Raw genomic sequence first — 27,229 nt, 5'->3', positions numbered from 1 at the left:
ACGGACAGACAGACATCCGGATTTCAACTCTACTCGTCACCCTGATCACTTTGGTATATATAACCCTATATCTGACTCTTTTAGTTTAAGGACTTACAAACAACCATTATGTGAACAAAACTATAATACTCTCTTTAGCAACTTTGTTGCGAGAGTATAAATATTAAGGCGTGCGCACCACTGATATACATACATAGGTGAACTGAAAAATACAAAAGCAAATACAAGGAAAACCAAAATATAAACAGTGCCAATATAAAAAAAACAGAGAGAATATCGGGAGCGAAACCTTAAAGACAAACAACGCACAAAACGCGCGAAACCTAAACACAACAGCTAAAAAAAGTATACCATATATCGGAATATTTATAAAAAAAATAAATGCCTATATGTTGAGCTTACCTTTGTGAATTCAAACAGAACTATTTAACAAAAATAGAAAGCAGCCACAATTCAAGTATTTACTTGCAATATTTTCCGGCAATACCCCTTCTGCTTAATAAAGCAGTAAGTAGGATTGAATATAACTATGTAAGCAAAGGCAAACATTAAAATTAAAACATAAAAAATATAAAACAACAAAGCCGACATGCATACATACATACATATATGCATATTTACCGAATGCGGATAAATTACATACATACATATGCCTGTAACTTCATACCCTACACTGGGTACCAAATTATTAAAAACGTAGCATTTCAATTAATTACAAAAAAAAAGATAATAAGTAAATAACTAAACGGAACGGTAAAATAAAACTCACAGAATACGTTTCTATATATATAAATTTGAATGCTATTCATTCAAACATACGTACATACACATCCTTTTAAAGTCCACATTGGCATCTACCCTGCAATATCAATTGTTCGTTAGTAAACAAGAACAAGCAGGATTGCTTACAAAAAGCTAATTGATCTCTCTAACGAGCTCTCAATCGCTTAAGAACATAAGCATAATCAGAAATACATATGTACTAACAATTCGTGCATACTTAGGCACAAAGCGAATTGACCTCTATAACAAGCTCTCAATTGCACAAAATAAGATAACAATTGCATTGCTCAAAATAACAAGTACGACATACACATGTACATACAAGTCCACGTATTAGAGTGTACCTAAATACAAAACTTTCGGACAAAAATATCGCGGGTTTTAATAGTAATTTACAATTGAAACAGATACTCAAAATAAAATATAAATAAAAATAACATCATTGCAAGTAAATACAAAACGATATTAATAAAAAATACGTTTTTTACTGATATAATCCGAAATAACAAACTCTTACTTACATAAAAGAGTGTTTGCCTTTATATACTTAATAATATTTTAATACACAATATATCAAAGAATGGGTTATAATGACACAAATCAAAATACAACTGCAGGAGCTACACGCTCAAAACAAATTGTTAAATTCATTTCACAAAGTGAAGTGAGTTTAATAAGATACTGCATTAGATTTTCTTCTTTACCGATTCAACACTACTCGGAAATCAAAATTATAAATCACAGCAAGTTTTGGACATGACTCCAAGCGGCTTATGACGCCTTAGTAGAAGCTGACGATTCAGATCTACTTCAAAATTTTAAATCATCGGCTTACGCAATATACGAAAACTGCTAAGACCAGTACGAAAAAACAAAAGCTATGATCTCCGATCAATTAAAACTAATAAAGGCAATTGCACCTACATCAAATCTACAGTAGAGCTGCCACAAATGCAACAATACCAARAGGCAAGTTCAGGCATCCACCTCGAGGTGCTCGAATGTGACACAGAAACATTTTATGGAGGTTATAAAAAACAGCCGTCCTTCCGGGACATGTTTACAGCCGTTTACATCAACCATTCGCAACTATCAAAATGCAACTATCAATGCAGTTGATTTTTATACCATGAACCAGGTATATTAAGTTTACCACCAAGTTTGTAACAACTAGAAGCAAGCGTCGTAGACCCTATAAAGTATATGCATATAAATGATCAGTATGTTGAGCTGAGTCGATACATATATACGAAGTAGTCCCTTAGTTTTTAAAATATCGTTTTGAAATTTTGTAAACGCCATTTTCTCTTCAAGAAGCTGTTCATTAGTCGGAACTGCCGATGTCGGACCGCTATAGCATATAGCTGCCATACAAACTGAACGATCGGAATTATGGAATTATTTTCTTGTATGAAAAACTTGCACATTTGACAATGTATCTTCACAAAAGTTGGCACAGGTTATTTTCTAAGATAATGATGTAATATACGAAGAGATTGTTTCAATCGGCTAACTATAGCATATAGCTGCTATACAAACTGAATGATCAGAATCTAGTGCTGGTATGGAAAACTTTTGCATTTGACAAGATATATTCACGAAATTTTGTAAAGGCTATATTCTAAGGCAACAATGTAATATGCGTTTGTGTTTTTGTGTTTGCTTATTCAAAGTATACATCTCCGAAGAAATTGTTCAGATCGGGTAATGCTATGGGTATATAGCTGCTATACAAACTGAATGATCGCAACTAAATGCTTGCATTAGAAACTTCCTTATTTGACCATATGTATATCTTCACCAAATTTGGGATGAGTTATTGTTCATAGAAATAATGTAATATCGGAAGAAATTGTTCAGATCGGCTCACTATAGCATATACCTCAGGGAAAGAAGTATATGTGCATTATTGTATTGAGCGATTTCTTTTCTCTCAATAACGGTATCAATCTCTTCGGTCTTCGGCAAATGGTTCTTGTTGTATTTTTTGCTTCATTTCCATGTGCATAATTCTGCTTTAATATAAATCCTTAGTACCGTTAGAACCAATTTGTTGTCAGTCTCATGTTTTCCTTATGAAATAAGGATAAGTGCAGTAAGATATATTAGTGCACTTTGGACTGTAAACAAGATATGTTAAGTGAAGTGGTGATATTTTTAGTTGAAAACTAGTAAGTAAAATTACTGTGCATTTTTGTTACACATCATACTTACGCCAAATGTGGTTTAAGGTTAGAATGCCACGTGCTACCGATTTAACGGAAGAGGAGCGCGGATTAATAAGGGGCTTAAGTGAAGCGGGAACAAAAATTACTGACATAGTCGCCAGAGTGAATCGTCATAGAAATACCATCAGTAATTTTCTTAAAAACCCCGATAGTTATGGCACAAATAGGCGCTGCGGCAGACCGACTAATATTGATGAACGGTGCAAGCGAGAAATTCGGGGACTAGCAAGTCAAATAAACATGTCATGCCTGGAAATCAAGACGCATTTAGATCTCAATGTAACCAGGAGAAGAGTCCATCAAGTCTTGACGCAAAATAAATTGATAAGGTATGAGTCCCGATAACCTGTGCCTAAACTATTGCCACGCCACATAAGCGCACGCTTGGCATTTGCCGGTAAAATGAAATTTTGGACCGATGAGTTCCAAAATGTTATTTTTTCTGATGAGAAAAAATTTAATTTGGACGGTCCTGATTCTGATGAGAAAAAATTTAATTTGGACGGTCCTGATATTTGCCATAAGTATTGGCGCGATGTACGTTAACCCCGCCAAAGTCGACACAAGCGAAATCACGGTGGCGGATCGCTAATGATTTGGGCAGCTTTCGGATATGCTGGAAAGTCTCTTTGCTTCATTCCCACCAAACCAAAAGCTGTTGGATGAAGTGCTGATACAATTTGGTGAGAAACTCTACGGAGATTCCTGGATCTTCCAACAGGACAACGCCCCAATTCACAATGCCCGCATTACAAAGGAGTTTTTTTCATCAAAAAACATAACTGTTTTGGAGTGGCCAGCGATCAGCCCGTACTTAAACCCAATTGAAGACTTGTGGAGAATACTTTCGAATAAAGTTTATAGGAATGGCTGCCAGTTTGAAACCATTAAACAGCTCAAGATGCTTTGGTCATTGAGTGGCATGAAATAAGCCATTCAACATTAAAACAACTAGTAGACTCCATGCCAAATAGAATTAATCAAGTATTTTTAAAAAAAGGCAAGCATATTAATTATTAAAAACACAAAAACAAATTAGTTATTTAACATTAATTTAAAATAAATCCTTATGCACATATTTTATTTCCTAAGAGCTGTTAATATTTAATTTTTATTTGCTTTATAAAAAGCATATTGAAATTGAGAAGCTTTTTTTTAATTTTTTGTATTAGTACTATTAAAATAAATTGTATTGATAAGTGTCAATTCATTTGCAGTAGTTTAATTTGAAATTAAGTTGATGCACATATACTTATTTCCATGAGGTAGTTGCCATACAAACCGAACGATCGCAATCAAGGGCTTGTATGGAAAACTCGCATTTTATGTGATATCTTCACGAAATTTGACATGGATTACTGCTTAAGGTAATAACATAATCTCCGAAAAAATTATTCAGATCGGATTACTATAGCATATAGCTTCCATACAAACTGGACACATAGTTACTAAAAGAAATGCACATTTGAAGGGTATATTATCTTCGGTGCAGCCGAAGTAAACGTTTTTTTTTTTTTTTGTTTTCTATTGGTTGGAGGAATAATTTAGAACAAATTTTTTTAGCTATAGATTTTTTTTTTATTTAATTAAGTCTCCTACTTAGAGCGATAGGTATGAATGAACAAACATTTTTTTGAAGATTATTAAAGGTGAATATTTTCCGCGTTGTGTCACAAACTTTTCACTTTTTTTAGCGTAAGGAACACTTAAAAATTAAATTGTTTAACAAAATATTATTATTAAACAAAAGGACCATGAAAAATTATTTATAATATAGCACGAACACTTTTCTTTGATTTCACAAAATTTCATCGATTTATCTCCAGTAGTTTATGTGAAAATAATTTTACAATTTTATCGTGCTCTAAATTTCAACCTTCAATAACTTTAACAAGAAAAAAAGAATGTGGGTATGCGTCTGGTCCCCTTCCTAATGAACTGCTCATTTTCAAAATCGGAGATTTTTCGAAACTTGTATGGACCACTTGACGTGGTTGTACCCACAGTGAACGTAAGCAATTACAAAAGCCCCACGCATTGGTATTTGAAGTATTCAATAAAAAGAAAATATATATTTACACTTATGTATCTCAATACACACGAACTTTCACATACATATATACGTCATTAAAAAATTAAATTTATAAAATGTATAAAAGAAAGAACAGACTACAAGTAAGTTCAAAGTCAAAAGTAAACTCTCACAAAATACAAGCCTATATCATATAGAGTATCGGACATCGTGTACACCACACAGTAATCACCACATCATCCGCATTGAATCTAAATTCAACGAGAACACATAATATTGGTAAGTTGGTATCTTAAGCAGCAAGTAATCAATTTTCTTTTATTTGTTTTAAAAAATATTGTTTTTCGTTAATTATTTGGTTACTTTTGAAATTCAAAATTCGAATTTTTGAATAAATATAAGGGCCAATGTAATTAAATGTCATATACTTATTTCACTTAGTGGAATGCACTTTCGGCTAATTTAGCTATATGAAACAATGACAGTTTTCTTTTATTGTTCAAAATAATTAATATGATAAGTAATATCAAATTCTGTTACAATATGTATTTGTTTGGGTGCACTCAATGCGAAATACAAGTACCAATTTGTCCTTGAATAAGTTAATTAAAACGCTTAAAAATATATTCCGCATATTTATCTATGTATATCTAGATAATTTGTTGTTAACAGTACTAAACATCTTTGTATAGCCAAAATTGAAAAGAGTTTTAAATAATTATTATAGTGAACCTACGCTTCAGAGGTGGTTCACTGCTCCCTAATATTAAGCTCAAAAACACCACATATCAAAAGTGAAGGCATGTCCAATTTCGGCCAGTGTAAGAACGTCTCAAAATTAACGGTTTTATATCATTTTCCTTATAGCCAGATCAGACAAAACAATAATTTTTGGACATTTAAATTAAAGCACCCAATATTTATGACGATTAAAAATTATGGCGAACTATTTAAATATTTTTGTTGTATATTAAAACAACTGACTTTTAAATTTTCAATACTTAATAAAGGTATTTAAGCTTGTTAACTCTCAATTAATAAATAATTTTAATCATTTACCATAGAAAATTAATACTATGATGCGTCACTTTACAAAAAATTTCATCAAATAATATTAAAATCAACAAAGATTTTGTCATTCCTTACCACAGGGAAATGAAACGTCTTTGTTTGAAAGAGAATTTATTCATTCTGGATTTTATTAGGTATTTTCCATGCTTAAATACAAATTTTAAAACTATCTTAAATAACTAAATATATAATATGTCAGCATATTGTTGATTGCTGCTTGACGTGTTTTATGCTACATGGGGTTGTTTTCAAGTTTCCAAATTAATACATGTGTGTGTGTATACGTTTAATGTTGTCTGATCTGTAACCCCACAATCTGCGCCAACTACAATGGGATAAGACTCCTCAACATCGCATATAAGGTTCCATCGAGCGTATTGTGCGAAAGATTAAAGCCCACCGTCAACAAACTTATTGGAGCTTATCAGTGTGGCTTTAGACCTGGCAAATCCACAACCGACCAGATATTCACCATGCGCCAAATCTTGAAAAAGATCCGTGGAAAACGAGTCGTGTACGGTGGTGTATCCTCCTCGTGGAATTCAAATCTATTTTTGACAGCACGAGAATGAGCTGCCTTTATGCCGCGATGTCTGAATTTTGTATCCCGCGAAACTTGTACGGCTTTGTAAACTGACGTTGAGCAACACTAAAAACTCCGTCAGAATCGGGAAGGACCTCTCCTAGCCGTTCGATACCAAACGAGGTTTCAGACAAGGCAGCTCCCTTTCGTGTGGCTTTTTCAACCTACTTGTGGAGAAAATAATTCGAGCTACAGAACTAAACAGAGAAGGTACTACCTTCTATAAGAGTCTGCAGCTGCTGGCGTACGCCGATGATATTGATATCATTGGCCTCAACATCCGCGCCGTTAGTTCTGTTTTCTCCAGAAAGGATAAGGCCGCGAAGCAAATGAGCCTGGTGCTGAGGACGAAATATCTCCTGTCATCAAACAATTAATCGTCGCACTCCTGATTATGCACCCACGTCACTGTTGACAATCATAACTTCGAAATCGTAAATAACTTCGTCTATCTTGGAACCAGCATCAACACCAACAAAAACGTCAGCATCTAAATCCAACGAAGAATATCTCTTGCCAACAAGTGCTGCTTCGGGCTAAGTAGGCAATTCCTCTCTCGACGAACAAAAACCATTCGCTGACAACAACTGATGAGTCGACGTCGCGAGTTTTCGAGAGAAAAGTTCTGCGAAAGATTTATGATCCTTTGCACGTTGGCCACGGCGAATAACGATGAGCTGTATGAGATATATGACGACATTGACATAGTTCAGCGAATTAAAAGACAGCGGCTACGCTGGCTAGGTCGTGTTGTCCGAATGGACGAAAACACTCCAGCTCTGAAAGTATTCGACGCTATACCTGCCGATGGAAGCAGAGAAAGGCCTCCCCTCCGTTGGAAAGACCAGGTGGAGAAGAACCTGCCTTCGCTTGGAATATCCAATTGGCGCCACCTTGCGAAAAGAAGAAACTGCTAGTGCGCTGTTGTTAACTTGGCTATAACCGCGTAAGCGGTTTCTACGCCAGTGAGAAAGAAGTCCTTGAACGGCGGCAATAGATCCTTCTATTTACATATTTTTTTAATAGGAGTTCAATGTGGCCGTCTCTCGTTTCCGATTGTTAAACATTGTCAACTGACGAAGTTCATAAGGTTTTGACGTTTAGCAATTGCTGTCTCATTTCCAATAAGAGATGAGTTGGTCACCATTTTATCTCCGCCACACAATGCGTACATGTTGTACAATGAACATTTACGATAGTCGGCAAATGTTATCTTTTAATGTACATATACTATATGTAGCATTGCCGATGATATTGACAGAACCAAAAAATCGCATGGATGACTGTTATTTTTGTTGTATAATTAATGTTATTAATGTAATGATAAAGACTTTGAAGTATCAGCAACGCTTTCACTTTATTTCGAAATGCTATATGATTAGAGACCTTCATTTTTCAAAAGCGTCAATAGTAATATTTAAACTCAAAAGGAAATTTGTTATCTTAACTCAACAAAGAATTTCTTGAATTTTTTAGCTAATAAAATGTTATAGTTTATTGTAATAAATCAAGTTAGAAAGTTGAAGAATAGAGAATCTTTATGAACAGTTAAGTTTCACTATACTATATATAAAATGTGACTATTGCTCAATAAAAGAAATAAAGAGTATCAAATGACTCTTGTTAAAGGAAAAATTTTCAATTATTTACAAGAAATTGTTATTTAATCTGATAGATAATCAGAACTGATAAAAAATATTTGCTTGATGTTCGCCACAAAATTTGTATCGGTTTTGGGTGTCCCCAAAAAATGCTTGTCTCCAAGAGGATTAGATTAAAAAAAAGTAAGAAAGGGCTAAGTTCGAGTGCAACCGAATCGTCAACCTTAGGATCGGAATCCAAGCAATGAAACACTATTTCGTTATGTTGCCACAGAAAATCCGAACCCCAGCACAGAAAAATGTCAAAATTCGCAAAATTATTCGTATTCTGAATCTTCAGCTGAAGGTCCTAGCGGAGGCCATTTTGGAAAATCACCGTCGTTTTTGCAATCTATATATGTATTTATGTATAAAAGAAAGTAGTATTATTTATACAATTTCTAATTCAAGAACGACTATGTAGAACCAGCGGACGGACATAGGATACGCTTTATCGTTTTTTTTTTTTTATTTTTTATTCATCATCCCTTATTCAAATAGTATTGATCGATTTCTTGACTAAGTGTTCATCCATACCCTTCATCATTCTCCTTTAAGATTTGTTACTTATTTTTTCGCTAAGGTTAAACCTATTGAGGGAATAGGTTTTAATTTTACTTTGTGTGATTTCACAAAATTTAACGATCTTTTCCTTAAATTTACTTTGTACTGTGTATCAACATTTCCTGTTGTTTCTCTTTTGCTAAATATTTGTTATATGCGGATGACTTGAAAATATACTCAATAAGAAAATACTCTGAATATGTAAATAAACTTCAATGGGATATTGATAGCTTTTGTGATTGGTGGCCGAAATCAAAAAGTATATCTTAATTGCTTCCTAAAATGTCTAACCAAAATCTGCGGGTAATCTTTCACATTTTTATCCTTTCAATATAAACATCCAAACTCAATCGTTCTCTGTGCTAAGGTAGAAACCAACAATACACGTAAACAATAATTTTGACGTATAGTATAGATGATAGTATAGTATAGTATAGTTCAACGGACAAAGAACTGCTTCCAGACTTTCCGACCCCTATACTATACGTCAAAATTATTGTTTACGTGTATTATAGGATTTAACGTGTTCAAAAGATTTTCCTTAAATTCGCCCTCCACTTCTTAAAATTACTTGAAACCATACTGTCTTATGAATCTCGTTTATTGCTATTAAACCTTAAATCACTTGAAAATCGGCGGTCCGTTCACTACCATTCATTTGTTTTCAATGTTAAAAATGAAGTTATTGATTTCGTCATATGTTACGATATGCCAAAGTTTAACTATTCGGTAACTAACTTCATAAACTAATTGCTTAAATAGTTTAGGTTCGATTTGGAACACATCAAAGGCAGTATTTGATTGCTTCTTGATTTGTATACTGAAAAGATAATAATCTGATCGAATTTAAATTAATAGGAAAATTTTTTAATTATAAAATTCGCAACCCTCGCCCAAAGTATACTATGTAATATTTAATAGCAAACCAAGTTTCATCGAAATTTAGTGAATGTAAGTTAGTACTACTCTACGCTATTATTCCAAATAAAAACTCTGACATATTTTTTATTTTATGAAAATATCAAATTTTATTAAATATGTAAAAAATCATGTGTATATTGTTTAAACACAGAATATTATATAATAATATGATTATATAAGCATAAAGGAATTGCGATATTATTACATAAATAACATAATAAGGCCTCCGAAAATTTCCTAATCTTCTCCTAAAAGATTATAAGAATTTAATTTTTAACGTGTTAACCATTTAACAATAATACAATTCGAATTTATAACGTTTTTATCCAGTAAAAATAAAGAATGTAATTGTTTTGCATTTGGCAGACTGGATAACAGCCCTTTATGTAGTAATAATATTTCACGAACAAGTTTCTCAAAACGACCCGTAACCTCAAAACAAGTGGTTATTAGATGTATAACAATGTAAACAGTGAAAATAATGCAGATACAATGAAAATTTTAGTTCTTTAAATTTTGGCCGATTTAGCCAGGTTTAAACCTTCAGTAAGCATTCTACCAAAGTCAGCATGTACTAAAGTAAAGTTCTTAACAGCGCGCTCCTGAATAAATTGACTGGCATTACTCAAATTGTCTACAATATTAGCTACCAAACGCTGACGTGCTTTATCATCTAAAACATAAACCCAAAAATCTGTCACTTGGCTGTAGTTGTCCTCGGTGAAACCGCTGGTGAAGCGATAAGCCTCGCCCTGCACAGGGCAACACGGCATAAGGCTCTTTGCACGTGCACTTTCGTCTGGTCCAGAAAACGAGTTCGGGAAATAATTAGGAGCACCACCTTGATTATCGTTAACACGCATTGCGCCATCGCGTTGATAGTTAGTTACACTAACACGATAAGGACAATTCACCGGGATCTGCAAATAATTGGGGCCCAAACGATGTCTATGTGTATCGGAGTACGAGAAAAGTCGACCCTGCAACATTTTATCTGGTGATGGTTCGATGCCTGGGACCAAATGCGCTGGACTAAAAGCAATTTGTTCAACTTCAGCAAAGTAATTGGTCGGATTTCTATCAAGTACCATCTTGCCAAATTGAATAAGTGGGAAATCCTTTTGGCTCCACACTTTTGTCACATCAAAAGGATTATATTTAAATTTCTTAGCTTGGTCAAATGTCATCACTTGCAGATACCACGTCCAACTGGGATAATTTCCATTCTTAATAGCATTGTATAGATCACGAATACTATAATCTGGATCAGTTGCTGCTAACTCTTGAGCAATCTTAGGGTCGAGATTCTTGATGCCTTGATCAGTTTTGTAGTGAAACTTGGCAAAGATAGGCTCACCTTTGCAATTTACCAACGTGAAGGTATGCGAACCATAACCATTCATATGGCGATAACCATCGGGAATACCTCGATCGCCAAACAAAAAGGACACCTGCAAAAATATTCGATTTTTTAATTAAGTATAACATTTGTATGGCTTTTACCCACAGCCAAATTAATTTAGTACATTCAGATTACAACAGAAACCAATTTTTGACTTTCGCACAGCCGTGAACTGGATTAACGGTAAGCTCGATTAACGATCACCTTTTATATATGACTTTTCATTTTGTCCTTTTTCTATTGATTAAAATTCATCAGCTGATTGTCTTTTTTATCAATCCACAAAACCAATTTTATAACCTGGACAACTACCCGCAGAGTTGCACTTCAGTTTCAATTAATTAAATTTGAATGTAGTAAATTAATCATTTTATTTTGAATAGTATATCAATCTAAATTAAGGCTTTAATCGAACAATTGCCGGTCAATTGATCAGTTAACTTCTGTGCGAAACGACAAATATACTTTCGCAACATGTTACTTTATTGAACTATTGCCACACCCACAAATGCCGTTAAGGCAAAACATATAACTAAGCTCAAAATGGTACAAGGTATCGCAGTAATGGACGTGACACCGACCACCTTGGGGTGAAAAACTATACCTCAGGAAGTTTTTGACTAATTTCAACCTGATGGTCCATAATATTGTAGAATATGACTGACTTTTTACCGAAAATAGCGGTTAATCAAATGTAATAGATGGTTCAATCTGAACTAAGCCATTTCTCACTTATTTTATATAAAGTTAAAAAAAACTGGAATTATTTCTCCCACTTTAACCTATGCAAATTGCGAAAGTATAAAATATCGGTTACTCCCGAATTTAGCCCTTCTTTACTAATATTTTCATATGTTTCCTTTATACCTGGTGAGTACTTTCCGGCCGAAGAGTTAAAAAGTCCCAGAACATATCAGGATCTTTCAAATGAGTTTGCGGATTACGCTTCTGAGTGTGGATAAAGCTGGGGAACAAAATTGGATCGCGAATAAAGAAAATAGGTGTGTTATTGCCCACCAAATCCCAAATACCATCTTCAGTATAAAATTTTACAGCAAAACCGCGTGGATCACGAGCGGTATCAGCTGATCCACTTTCTCCACCCACAGTGGAAAAACGCACAGCAATCGGCGTACGCTTATGTACCTTCTCAAAAACCTTAGCCGCGCAATATTTTGTAATATCATGTGTTACTTCAAAATATCCAAATGCACCGGCACCTTTGGCATGAACCACACGCTCTGGTATACGTTCACGGTCGAAAGCAGCCATCTCATCTAAAAACTTTACATCCTGCAACAATACTGGACCCCTTGGTCCCACAGTCAGCGTGGCATCCTTAATACCAACGGGATTCCCAGCTCCTGTAGTAATTGTGCCAGGAGGTTTCTAAACAAAAAAGTAATGAAAACAAAAATAATTCAATTAATGCAATAAAAAGAAGAATAATGAGTATAACTAAGGAATGAAATTTTATTATTCAAACATATATTATACTAAAGGATCCGGGGACGCATTGCTGTGGTATATATTTTATACTATTATTCATATAATAAGCTATTCTACATGAAATTTTCATTTACGAATAAAGGCAAAAACGTTTTTAACTTTCCTACCTCGAATCACAATAATCCACAAAAAAACTTCGAGTTATTGCTGAAAATTTGTATGCAATTTGACTTCTCTTGCTAATTCAAGAGTTCGAGTAATATAGAACTTCGAGTTATAGAAGTTTGAGTTACGGAAGTTCAACTGTATTATATTTTTTTGAGGATTGTGCATACATCCGTACATTTAGAAATATACAGTGCAATCTCCTATAAAGACACTGACGAACCAGCTTTTCTGTCTAGTTATTAAAGTTGTCCGCTTAATAGATTGTACGTAATAAATATCAACAAATTGTGGAACCGATCAATAGTTAATGGAGATGTTCTCTTAATAGAGCGTCCATTTAATGCAGCTTTCACTGTATTTATTATTTATGAATTGTTTTCACTATCCTATCTTCTAAGTTGCTTCAAACTGGACACTGTGTGCACAGTTTTAGTAAAATTGGTTCAGTAGTTTAGGAGTCCATCGCGGACAAACAAAGAGAAACGTAATTTTTTATATAAAGATTATATAGTATGTAGATTATATAGTATATATACATAAGTATGTATGTATGCCCAAATTATTCGGGATATACATACATTTGCGGTCGAAATAATAATAGTACTGCCATATAGCTTAGTTGTTGTTGTTGTTATAGCTGCAGGATTATGCCAAGTTGACAATCCTTGGCCTCTGCTTTACGTTCTGCTTTAAACACTGTTATTTAGATACTGTCCAATAATAAAGTACACTTTAACTATATATCGTCACCTAAAATGCAAAATAACGTAACGACGTTTTCGAAAATTTAAAGTGGCGTGAATGAAACACGAAATAAAATGGAACAAGAGTGGAAAAAAAAATTTAAATTGGTTAAACCTGGTTCATATATGAGCGCAGAACCTGAAAATTTTGGAGATATGTAATATTATGTATGTAATTTGAAGTAGTGAATCGTAATCAATTACGATACTCAATTTCGAATTTTTTGATTAGCACTTGCTATTGAAATTTTGTTTATTTTCATAAGTGTGAGCTATTAAGGCAGTCAAATAATTTTAGTGCATAGATTAAACTATCAAAACACAAAAATAAAATATTTAATTTGATAACCAATTTTCAGAAATGTACATATTAATTTTTTTTATAATTTTTTATCATTTTGTAAAAGTTTGATTCAAATTTTGTCAGCAATGGAACGAGGTAAGCACTACAGAGCTTATTATAGTGATCTTATAAAAAAAAAAATAATTTAAAAAAGGAAAACGTATAAAGAAGTTGAAAAATTATTTTGTTGTTTACCTATGATGATTCGAATAGCCTTAAAATACAAACTGAATCCTGGAAGGGAGGCTGGAGTCATATGTAGAAGTTCACACAAGTGAGGAAAGTTTTCTGATCAGCATTCACTTGGGAGTGGCCAGAAACGATTATTTTACATATGGCTCAAGCAGCTCACGACTTCCGGTCTTTGACCAAGTATCCTCTGGGTAGCCTAAGAACATCCGTTTGAAGGCGAGCTAAAGTAAGAAGGCGAAACATCCCCATCGCCGCCGTTCAAGAAATGCGATGGACGGGACAAGGACTGAGACGAGTAGGTCCTTGTGGCATAAAGGAGCTCAAGTTTGGTGTGAGATTCGTGGAGAGACGGAGACTCCATCACCGAGTACTATCATTCACTCCGGTTCTTCAACATATCGCTGATGTGCGCCCACGGCCCGACGGAAGAGAAGGACGATGTGACCAAAGATGCCTTCTATGAGCGCTTGGAGCACACCTATGAGAGCTGCCCCCGCCACGTTGTCAAAATCGTGCTTGCCGACTTTAATGTCAGGATGGGCAAAGAAGGTATCTTTGGCACGAAGATCGGTAAATTCAGCCTCCACGAGAAAACATCCCCAAATGAGTTGAGGCTGATCGACTTCGCCGGGGCCCGAAATATGGTTACCTGTAGTACTAGATTCCAGCATAAGAAGATCAGAAGATCGAAAAACCACCAACCAGATCTATCACGTTGTGATAGACGGAAGACACTTTTGCAGTGTTTTAGATGTGCGTGCGCTCCAAGGTCCTAACATCGACTCGGACCACTATCTTGTTGTAGCCAAAATTCGCTCCCGCCTCTGTGCAGCAAAAAACGCACGTGAGCTTGATAAATCGAAATTTTTTTTTTTCATTATGCGAACTACAGTTATTTTAACCGCAACTGTACATGCATATGCGCGAAATTAAACACGTATACATTATACAATACTTAAATTTGTGATTGAAATCAAAAATTAAAATTTATTTTTTCCACCTCCATATCAATGCTTTTCGCTTATTTTGGCAGATAACATGTTCAGATAATACATTGGAAACATTAAGATAAGAGGGAGTGGTGTTGCACACCCAACCTTCTATTTACATATTTATGAATAGGTCCTCCGAATAATAATTCTATACCTACATATATGTATAAATGAATGTGTAAGTACAAACATACGTTTGTTTGCTTGCATTTTAAATCCAATACTAAAATACACAATCTCGCTTTGACTTTGTGCTCTGCTTTAATCTTTCATCAGTTCAAGGCTAGAGCGTTGCCGTTAAAACAAAGTTCACTTAAAAGTACTGGAGAATGTTATCTATAATATACATATAAAGAATTATACTATATATTTTTTAACTTGGTCTCTTGCAGAAATACCTTATACCTTATAAATCCTAAAGTTTGTGCAATTTTTTGTAAATTATTAAGGTAAACTTTTATTTTCATTGCAAAAATGTAACGAAACATTGGTACTTCGATTTCATTACAATCAAATATTCTTATTTTCTAGCTTAATGTTTTAGCCACTATATATGTACATATGTATGTACAATAAATGCCTGTATTCGGAAATAAATCAAAGATATACTGAAAATTACTTATATGTATGTACCAAGTACAGTAGATAGAAAAAGTAAGTTATCAAAGTGAAATATAAATCAGCGAAGTGAATAAAATTTAAAAGTTTATATTTTTCAAAAAAAATATTTTTTTTTACTGAGACCGTATTTCAAAGTGTCTATTTAAAGTTATTTTAAAACAAAAGAGAAGTTCATTTCTTTTTAAAAGGAAAACATGCACACATACAGTTAATTGCATGTAGAAAAAATAAGTTATCAAATTGTTTTATATCCACAATGTCCACAATTACGTCTTGCTAGTTGACCCAGTCGTTAATTTATGAAGTTAGCAAGCTTCAAACACTAATTTTGAGGAAAATTATTCCAAATGTTTTAGATGCAGTTCTTCAAATCAAACAAGTTTTAGGGTTTCTCCTCAGTCACACGGTTTTTAAGAATTGCACAAATTGGCTTTTGGAGTCAGGGCTTTGAGGAGGCCATTTCAATCCACTCACGTTTTCATTTTGTAGATGTTCTGCGATGATTTTTGCAGTATGAATGGGCGCGTTGTCCTGTCGAAGAAGGACATCCGGCCCAATTAGTCGATGACCCTCGGGGATGGCGTGCTGCTTTAAAATATTTAAATAAACTGCAGCAGTAAATTTTCCTTACAGAATTACAATATTGCCAGGGCCATTCGCAGATAAGCAAACCCAAACCATTAAACACCTTTTCCACCGACTTAACTGTGGGTAGAGTGCACTTCTATAATAGTTCTTGTTCGGGTGAGCACCAAACGTTACCATACAGTGGGATTAACGAAGACAAATTATCGATTCATCTGTCCACAGCACTTTTGCCAAAAATTTTAAATCTTAATATGTCCTCTTTCTAAAATTCGCTTCGTTTTTGTTATTTGTCTCATTAAGGTAGTGTAACCTTCTTGCAACATGGCTGTGAATATTTGGTTTGGTGCAATCTGTTACGGACAGTGTGCACTCAGGGCCTTTCTTTATAAGCTGTACCCGAATTTTTGAAACTGATTTGAAGGAATCAGAATTGGAAATATCCAAACTTCGTTTATGAACTCTCACGTTGTTATTTTTGGGCGCCCTTGCTTCTCTTTCCTGATGACTCGATTAATTTTCCTTGTTGTAGCCGGCAATAACTTTTCGTATTGCGACCTGCCTTTTATAAAATTGTTCAGTAATATAACGCTGCGTGTGACCATCATTATGTAAATTAATTATGGTTGAACGTTCCTCATTCGTTAATGTTTAAAATTCACAATTTTTAGATTTTTTTTAATTTACCGTAAAAAAGCCGCCTTAATATTAAAAAAAAATTAATTTAAAAAAACACGAAAACTTTAGTAACCAATTCAATTTCAAAATTTAAAAAATAAACAATTATGCACGTTTAATGCTTTTTTATAATTTATTTAGTTTAATATGAAAAACACAGATTACTGCACTTGATAACTTAATTTTTCCACGCTTTGTCACTGAGCAGTTCTATAGAAGGCCACGAAAATGTCTTACCAGATAAGCGGTTGCCACTAAAATCATCAATTACGGCACTTTGATAACGGTCCTTCCCGAACATATACCATAAAAATTATATTCAGTTAAGCGAAAAAGTATAGAGCGTTTCAAACAGCGCTGGCTTTTTTGATAACTTATTTTTTCTACCTACTTTACATATGTATGTATGTATATGTTTTTACATTTTAGATCGTATCTAATACGCAATTAATGCCTCTACCCAGCATATATATATATGTATATGCATTTTATAGTATACTGTAGTAATTTAAAATTAATAAACGTCAACAGTGCAGGTGCGATATAGAATTTGAACTTATAAAATTTTGTATTATTTCATTTTATTTCACCACACATTTTAATCACATTTTAATGCTGAGTTTATCAACTTCGGTGCAACTCAGTCCTGTGTACCTCATTGTTTTATTATTTTTACTTCGCTCAAATTTATAATTAACTGTAATGTGTACTAATTAATATATACATATGTGCGTATGTAAAGAAAATAATGCAAGTTGTGTAAAGTTGTAAATGTAATTGAACAACAACCGAAGGTTACACCGTTGATATACAGGTTGTATTCTGAAATTTAAACTTTTAAATATAGTTTCGTAATTAGGTAATTTACCATTCTCGCCAAATTCAAGCAAATGCCTCAAAATGCAAATAATTAGCTCTAGTAAAACCAATTTCGTTGCGACTAAGCACGCATAGGCATGTACTTATATATATACTTGCATACATGTGTATGTAATTTTATAAAGACGTACAAGCCATATCGGAAGAAAACTATTTTAACATACATACCCTGTATACATTTCAACAGTTCTCCGGCGCGAACAAATTCGTCAATATACACATTAAGCTACTTGAAAGGAGTTATAGTAAAGTTGTAGCAGCAACAACAGCAGTATACACTAGCATTTTTACGTACACATACTATACACCACTGGCAGTCAAAGTGATTATACGAAAATAACTTCATACCAGTTTTTACAATCGTGGAATGAAGTGCATTGACTTTTATATAAACTGTGCCATGCTTCATTGAAATATAGAGTACCCGAAGGTGCGTTTTGTGGCTTTGATTTGCTCACTTAATAGAACTATGACTAGTAAAATATACCACATAAGGTTTTACATCATCGTATATATAGTCTAATACATTTCATTATTTTTTAAAAAGGTTTCACCATATGACCATGTATTTTAAACAGACATACGAGTAAATAGATGTATGTATATATTCAAAAGGTTTCTGTTTATATTATTGTGTGCACTTGCATAAGAACACAAGGATATATGAGGAAATCTGACATTTTTGCTTATTTCACTTTAAACTAAGTATAATAGCTTGTACTAAATTAAAAGAGACTTATGTGTAATTTTAACATGAAATTTTTGCATATAAAGACCAGGAAAACCAATTAAAGTCTTATCTGGATATTATTGTTATTAATACGTGTACATAATTTAACAGACCCCTTAAACAATAAATGCAAAACTTCTGGACACATAGCCAAAAACTTGAATGCATAAATAAAAATAAAACTACATTTCTGCAAGACTGACGTTTACTACATACATATGTTTGTACAAATGCAAAATTTTATTCGAAATAGTCATATTTTGCTTTCACAGAAGACCTCAAACTATTCGGATCAATAGCAACAGTAGAGCAGAATCTTGGTGGAAGATCCAATGTTCTTTATCGAAAAACTGCTTTACCACTCCCTCTAAAACACCAGTTTAAACTCCTATTTTACAGAAGTGAAAAACTGTCTCGCCATTAGAGAACCTGGATGGTGACCATGGAAAAATTTTTTTTTTTTGCTTCTTAGGAAGTTTTTGCATGGATTTTTCCATTTCCCGTTTTTAAATCTTTTTCAACAGTGAACATTTTTTCATCTGTAAAATGGATACTATCTTGCGCCTGTGATAAATTGGTCCTTTCAAAAATTTCCCCTAACAAAATTTTGGGCTGCGATTTAGAATAGCATTCCCGGATTTCGGGGTTAAAATAGATGAGGTCCTCCAGATCAAGAATATGTATACATATAGTTGTCGCTGACTTATAGTTTTTGAGATATTTTCATTTAAAGTTCAAAAAATCTACTATCTAAAATGCGTGTTTCTCCGATTTATAATGCATTTTACACTTATATTTTATACTTCTATATCCACTAACACTACACTAATTCCTATCTTATCATTTATTTTATATTAAATCGTGCAAAAATAACTTTAATTCCATATAAAACTTTAGTTAAAATCCATTTATTCATAAAATATGAAAGTGGTTGTAAACAAGCAAAAAATTAGTGTTACCATATTTTGTAATGTAATAAAAATAAGAAAAAAGATCGTGTGAAGAATAATATAAAAGCTTTCAGAATTCTCATTATCTTGATAAATCCCGGTATTGGATCGGGCAAAAAGGAGTTCAACGCAAAAGAACTGAGCACGTTCTAAAACGATTTAGTGAAGTGTTAGTGGATATAAAAGTTAAAAATATAACCATAAAATTCATTAAAAAACACCCATTTTAAATAGTTGAATTTTTGAACCTTAAATGCAAATATCTCAAGAACTATAAATCAAACTATATTTTATTTTAATAATCCTGCTCTTTATGAAATATATTCATGTTCTTCTATACATATACGTATATAAACACGTTACTTAAAAAAACGTACCATAAAAAAATATGTTGAGAAATAACATCAAAAAACATTTCACATATAGCTATTTCACTAGGCTACATTTCAAACGAAAGCTCACCACCCAGGACTGCATCTTTTTGCATGCAAAAATTTGCAGCCGTATATTTCCAGTCATACCAATTACATTGTGTCATTTTCATCTAATGATGATCCTATATAATGTCTAGCGGAAAAATCGCAATGTGGTGGAAAAAAATGGTACATATTTTTTTTATTTATTTATTATTATAAATAAAAAAATTAAAATTTTATTAGTAATACGAAAAGACTTTTTCGACAACCCAGTAACTGATATAACAAAAAATAATATCTAACTAGTATTGAATAAATAAGCAAAGTAATTCAAATAATAATTTTAATAAAGTAATAACTTGCATTACATAAAATTTATTAAAGGGTTGGTCATAAAGCTTTAAAATGTATATGTATGTAGCTTAAATACATAGGAGGATGGAGTCATGTGTAGAAGTTAACGCAAGTGAGGAAAGTTCTCTGATCGCCATTCACTTGGGAGTAGCCAGGAACGATTCTTTTTCATATGACTCAAGCAGCTCACGACTTCCGGTCCTTGACCAAGTATCCTCTGGGTAGCCTAAGAACATCCGTTTGAAGGCGAGCTAAATGAGAAGGCGAAACATTCCCTGAATATGGTTGTGCGCCAGGTTTGGGACCCGCCACGTAAAAAAACCAACCCAATGAAAACGCAACAACAGCCTCGGATTAGAGACCTCCCTTTGGATGACACCCAGGGAAAACGTAATAAGAACTACGAATTGAGGGCATGCATCTTAAATGTCCGGTCTCTTAATTGGGAAGGTGCCGCTGCCAGCTGGTTGATATCCTCGTAAAAATAAAGGCTGACATCACCGCCGTCCAAAGAAATGCGATGGGCGGGACAAGGACAGAGACGAGTAGGTCCTTGTGGCATTTACTACAGTGGCCATATAAAGGAGCGCAAGTTTGGTGTGGGAGAGTGACTCCGTCGCCAAGTAATATCATTCACTCCGGTGAATGAACGTCTAGTCACAATCCGCATCAAAGCGAGGTTCTTCAACAWATCGCTGATTTGCGCCCACGCCCCGACTGAAGAGAAGGACAATGTGACCAAAGATGCCTTTTATGAGTGCTTGAAGCGCACTTATGAGAGCTGCCCCCGTCACTATCGTGCATGCCGACTTTAACGCCAGGGTGGGCAACCAGATCGTTCATGTTGTGATATACGGAAGACACGTCTCCAGTGTTTTAGATGTGCGTGCGCTCCGAGGACCTAACATCGATAATTTGGTTGCAGCCAAGATTCGCACCCGCCTCTGTGCAGCAAAAAACGCACGCCATCAAACACAAGGAAGGTTCGGCGTCGAGAAGATGCAATCACAACAGACAGCCGAACGATTTTCTACTCGGCTTGCACTCCTGCTCTCTGAGAGCACTCGTTAACAACTCGGTACAAGGGAACTGTGGGTCGGCGTTTCAAACTCCTTACGCACAGCTGCAACCAAAACCATTGAAATGCGGCGGCTTACAGAAGGTTTCAAGAAGAATCGTTTCTGGCCACTCCCCAGTGAATGGCAATCAGAAAACTTTCCTCACTTGCGTGAACTTCTACACATGACTCCATCCTCTCAGTGTGGCTTTAGACCTGGCAAATCAACAACCGACCAGATATTCACCATGCGCCAAATTTTGGAAAAGAACCGTGAAAGGAGAATCGACACACACCACCTCTTCGTTGATTTCGAAGTTGCTTTCGACAGCACCAAAAGGAGCTGCCTTTATGCCGCGATGTCTGAATTTGGTATCCCCGCAAAACTAATACAGCTGTGTAAACTGACGTTGAGCAACACCAAAAGCTCCGTCAGAATCGGGAAGGACCTCTCCAAGGTTTCTATAACTCGAACTCTATAAGTCACTCATAATTCCCGTCCTGCTATATGGTGCAGAGGCTTGGACGATGACAACAACTAATGAGTCGACTTTGTGAGTTTTCGAGAGAAAAGTTCTGCCAAAGATTTATGGTCCTTTGCGCGTTGGCCGCAGCAAATATCGCATTCGATGGAACGATGAGCTGTATGAGATATATGACGACATTGACATAGTTCAGCGAATTAAAAGATAGCGGCTAAACTGGCTAGTTCATTTTGTCCGAATGGACGACAACACTCCAGCTCTGAAAGTATTCGACGCTGTACCCGCCGGGGGAAGCAGGGGAAGAGAAAGACCTCCACTCCGTTGGAAGGACCAGGTGGAGAAGGACCTTGCTACACTTGGAATATCCAATTGTCGCCACGTAGCGAAAAGAAGAAAAGACTGGCGCGCTGTTAACTCGGCTATAATCGTAAGCGGCGTCTACGCCAATTAAGAAGAAGAAATGCTAACACAACACCCCAAATGCCACAAAAGTAGGAATAAAAAAGTTTTACACAACCCACTTAAATTCAGCATACATATGGTATGTCAACAAAACCCAAGGTTTATTACACTATCTACTGAGCTAATAGTGCAATTCAGCGCTTCTGATAAAAAAAATTTAAGACCTTAAATCTACCGAACTAAACTACCAAAACTGAAATTTATGATATCTAGACATATGTATGTACATATATTATGAGGATTTACTATATATATTAATTATACTTTAGAAATATTGCCGGCGAAAATATGGCGTTAACAAGTATCAAACACGTCTACAACAAAAAGCCAAATGAGCTATTATATGGTAAATGTTAATTGTGGACGATAGAAAAAAAAAAAAATAAATAAAAGAATTATACGGTTAATACAAAGTCATTATATTGTGATTAGTAACGCAAAAACTTCCAGAATTTGTTTTCTCTTAATAAGTCTTGGTGTTGGTTCGAACAGGGTTAATTTTTGAAGTACGGCCTTTGGTCGTTCCAGGGTATATTTATGAAGCGCGACGGAAGGCCGTCAGTGCAGAAAGGAATTCTAGGTAAAAAAAAGTATAATGTGCTATTTACTTCCTGCCTTTGGGGTATTATTGGTTTTCTTTATTTATTTTGGTGGCTTTGTAAAATATTTATACTGTTTATATGCTAGAATGTAACCCTTTTGTTATTGTGGGAACAAAAAGAATTTATTATACATTGAATAAGTTATTTTTGCACTGTTTAATATAAAATAAATGGGTATAAACGAATAAATGAAGTGCCAGTGAATATAAAAGGAGAAACACACAATTTAAATTTTTGAACATTAAATGTAAATAATACAAAAACCAAAAGTCAGCAGCACCTATGTACATATACATATGTATATGTAAAAAACCGCTGTAAGTTAAAAACGAAGTCTAAGATTAAACTTTTTTTTATTTCATTGATTGTTGTTATGAAATCAAAATCATATATATTAAAGAATGACTAAGTATGGAATGGTAGTGTTTGTATGCACAAATTGCAAGTCATAATTAGACTGTGAATGGAAAATAGGTCCCAGCAATTAACACGAGAGAAATCAGCTTATACATACATCTAAAAGGAATTTGTGAGAAGCTGTACCAAAATAGAAAATAAACTATTAAGGTGCGAAAATTGATTCCTTTGCAATAGTTATTACGCTTTTCAAATAAGAATAAATGTATATTTTAGGTTGTCAAAAAAGTCTTGCGGTATTTTTATTGAATTTTCAATTGTTCATAAAGACAAAAGACCAATATCGTATAAATACATGTTGTATACCAAGTACCTTAAATTAAAGCTTGGGAAATAAATATTAGCAATTGTGTATAGGAACTTAGATGTTATAAAAAATAGTGTTATTATAATTAAGTAAAATTCAAAAAATTCAAAAAATTATCTAAAATCTGCACTTAAAATATAACGGAAGTTCTACACATATTTAATTTAGTTGTAATATTCATATTTAAAGGTTTAAAAGACAAGAAAAAGTTTAGATAAGTATAAGTACAAACACTTCCATAAAATCTATCAAATGCACTGAAAACCCAACTAAACTTTAAATCATTTTTAAAATAAGTTGATTTGAACTTCATAAAACCCTTATCTCGATATTAGCACAACACTTACCGACAAATTATTTTTATAGTCGATTAGTTGGTTTGTGGCTGCGTCACGATTAGACATATTTTCCCAAGATTAGCTTCAAACAGTTTAAAGAATCACAAACGCAAAAGCGCGTAATTTAATTTCAGAACTAAAATATATTTTAAACCCGCCTTTATACGGAAAAATGATATACAGGTGAAAATTGGAAGCTCTTTTATACTTTCTGACATTCAATGACAATAACTTATCAGGGTTACAGTAACGCAGAACGGAGTAGATCTTGCTGTGTTGCCGTATATATATAATTAATTTTAATTTCTGAGAAAAGTTTCACTCTGCAAGACGGAGGTAACAGATTGCACAAACCCATTAAAACATTTTCAGTTGTTCACTAGCACTATTACATTTTCTGAAAGTAAGTAAAATTGAGAAAAACTATCGACATTCTAACCGAGCGATTCTGTACTGTCATACAGTCTCAAGTTTCTGAGTTTGAGATTTTAATAGCGGGATTCTGTAAGCAGTCTCTAATCTCTATTTGAGACATTTTGTGGTAAAATCTCAATATGTGACTAGTTACTACTCACTAAAAAGTCTCTAGCCTCAAAATATTGCCTCAAACCTGGTAGTTAGCAAGTCACAAAACCAAAAAGAACTCTTGTCTGCCATTTTGAATATACTGAGCAGAGATGATCACTAATATTAATCGATTGTCATTTTTTTATATTTTGTAAGTAACTTAAGCACAAAAGGGTTAAAAATAAATCAATTTTACAAAAATTTCGAAAATATTATGAAACAAAATCATCATATAATTTTATTTTGATTGATAATTATCTTTTTTGACTATGTATAGAAAATTTAATTTTTGTTATCGACATATTTATTTTCATCCAAGTTTAAAAGCATCTCTGAATTATTAAATGTAATAGATTTTGTGACTGTCACTTACAGAATAGCAAAATTGTCTCAAGTCTCAAAAATTGTCTCTATCAAATACTGATACTCTATCACCGTACAGAATCGTAGTAGGAGTCACAACGCCATTTTCAGTTGCCACATGAACTGAAAATGGCGTTGTGACATGAACGTTTGTGAGAGGGCAGCAACATAACAACGGCCTGCATGTACACAAAACAACGCAGTTGTCCATTTTGCATGTACAAAATTTCGTTGTGGCCATACTAGTACCTTGCACTTCAATGAAATTTTAATATTTTGTTCAAAGTGAAATTTTTAAGCAAAAAATAAGTAAATAGGTAAATTTATTTGTTTTATTTATCAATTGTTTTTTATAAATGAGGTAACAGAGCTATTTTATGCTTTTATTTGTAAAATAACGTCAGGTTTGTTAAAGCTTTGAGTAATTTTACATTTTACATATTAGTGACATCACCACTCTACCCATCTCTCTATCTTCCATTCTAATGTCAACTCTACTGTCGTCATACTGTCATTGGCAAATATAGGATCAAATTGAAGTGAGCAAGAACGACAACTGTCGGCCTACAGTCGTGTAGTCGTGCAGCTGTCAAAATAGGTCCGTCCGTAAGAACGTGTGTATTTTAATATTTGACAGATGTCGTTTACAGTCTGTCGCGAGCATTGTGTTCCACACATGAATAATGAAATGGAATAGATTTTGTGACTGTCACTTACAGAATAGGAAAATCGTCTCAAGTCTCAAAAATTGTCTCTGTCAAATTTAGAGACATGCTACTGTATCACAGTACAGAATCGCACGGTAAACCGATTGTATTGAATGGAATGTAAGTTTTCAAGTAGTTTTCAGCGAAAACTGTGATTTCGTTTGACAGATTTTACATGGACAAAACCACAAGTTTTCGTGCGGAAACCAGTTTTCCCACGACATGTTTTCGTTGTCGGGCCTAACATAGTATTACTTGATAATTCCTCTGCTAATGGTAGGCACCTTGTCGCGGTGCAGAAGCTTAGTCGCAAGGCATACTCGGCACCCCCCAACCGGTGTGGGCGGTGCTAGTCCGCGCCGCCCAGACAAGCTGTCGGGCGCCGCATGCGTGCGACGACCAAGGACTACCACCTCCTAATCCAGGGTGTCATGCGACCCGTGCCCATTGGATGATTTGCAGCCAGGAGGAACATTCGGCTGTATTATAACGGAGCCTCCCCAACACCGGGCCGAATTGGGGTGTAACCATGGCCTTACCGCGTCAAGGGGCTCTGGCGCGGCGGACCTCCCAGTTCCCCATTAAAACTAATAGACCCGACAGCTCACCYCGCTGAGCCAAGGGTCGTACGAAAAAGATGAACTCGAACCAAAAATTGCAAAAAAACCCAACAACCACTGATGAACTGACAAGGCAACGAACAAGGACAACGATCACGGAACAAGATATGATAAAGGAGAGAAGAGGAGGAGCGGCTGTAGGCAGGGAAGGTCAAGTAGCTAAGCGYAAGTTCAGCTACCTTGATGTTCTCTCGCCAGAAGAGCGGGCGCTGTTCGAGGAGCATGCCAGGGAGGAGGAYGACGACATGCCCTCTTGCAGCGGCGCCCGGCGTTCAACAGCGACCATGACTGCGGGTGCAGTCCAAAGCACCACCATGGCCCCCCGACACAGGCCCAGTCACTCAGACTCGGGCGAATCTCATCGGGCAGAGGCCGGTGGTGCACGCAGGAGAAGAAGGAGGCGCAGGAGGGGAGGGCAGAGATCTCTCCCAGCGGYAGACAAACTAGGCGGGTGCGATGACCCTCGTAGGAAGGCCATGAGCGGTGCCTGCCTAAAGTGGTATCTGCGGTACCTCCGGGATGGGATGACCCCCGAAGCGGCGGAATCCCTGGCCAAAAGGAGGTATGGRGATACTGGGTCATCCCCCACAAAGGAGTGTGACAAGGCTACGGCTGTGTGTGCGCAAGGCAGCCGGTCTATGGACCGTGGCCAGATTAGTGCATTACTAACCGAAATGCAGGGTGATGGGAAGACACTCACCTACGCACCCCCCAGTTCCAAAAGGCTGAGGGACGGCGGCACGAGAGCGACCGGATGCCAACCACCAACTCAGGCTCCCTCCCGGGTGGAAGAGGGGCGGCGCAGGTATGCGGATGCCGTCAAAGGCATCCGCATGGCTGTACTGCCTCAAAACTATCCGGCGGAGTCGTTGGAATCGGAGCAGCTCATGGTGCTCCAAAACCTCCTCCTGGAGGAAGTTTTAGAGGTGAGGATTACGCGGCGTCTTTCCTTGGGGTAGACTTCAGAGGTGGCATGCTGC

The 27,229-nt window shown here is 35.2% G+C and overlaps 1 protein-coding gene across 1 annotated transcript; it reads right to left on the bottom strand.

Annotated features, from left to right (window-relative positions):
• Window positions 1–10,304: 10,304 nt before the first annotated feature.
• On the bottom strand, window positions 10,305–24,500 carry LOC108974745 (catalase). Its single transcript, XM_018942771.1, has 3 exons — window positions 24,002–24,500; window positions 12,092–12,613; window positions 10,305–11,273 (listed from the first exon to the last, which is right to left on the bottom strand). The coding sequence occupies exons 1-3, from the start codon at window positions 24,056–24,058 to the stop codon at window positions 10,332–10,334; spliced, it is 1,521 nt and encodes a 506-aa protein (XP_018798316.1). The 5' UTR covers window positions 24,059–24,500; the 3' UTR covers window positions 10,305–10,331.
• Window positions 24,501–27,229: the final 2,729 nt, after the last annotated feature.

The sequence above is a fragment of the Bactrocera latifrons genome, unplaced genomic scaffold (assembly GCF_001853355.1).
Source record: "Bactrocera latifrons isolate USDA-ARS-PBARC rearing strain unplaced genomic scaffold, ASM185335v1 scaffold_589, whole genome shotgun sequence".
NCBI classification, from domain to species: domain Eukaryota; kingdom Metazoa; phylum Arthropoda; class Insecta; order Diptera; family Tephritidae; genus Bactrocera; species Bactrocera latifrons.
Note: the sequence above shows the minus strand (reverse complement) of the source record. Positions and strands in the feature narration are given on the sequence as shown.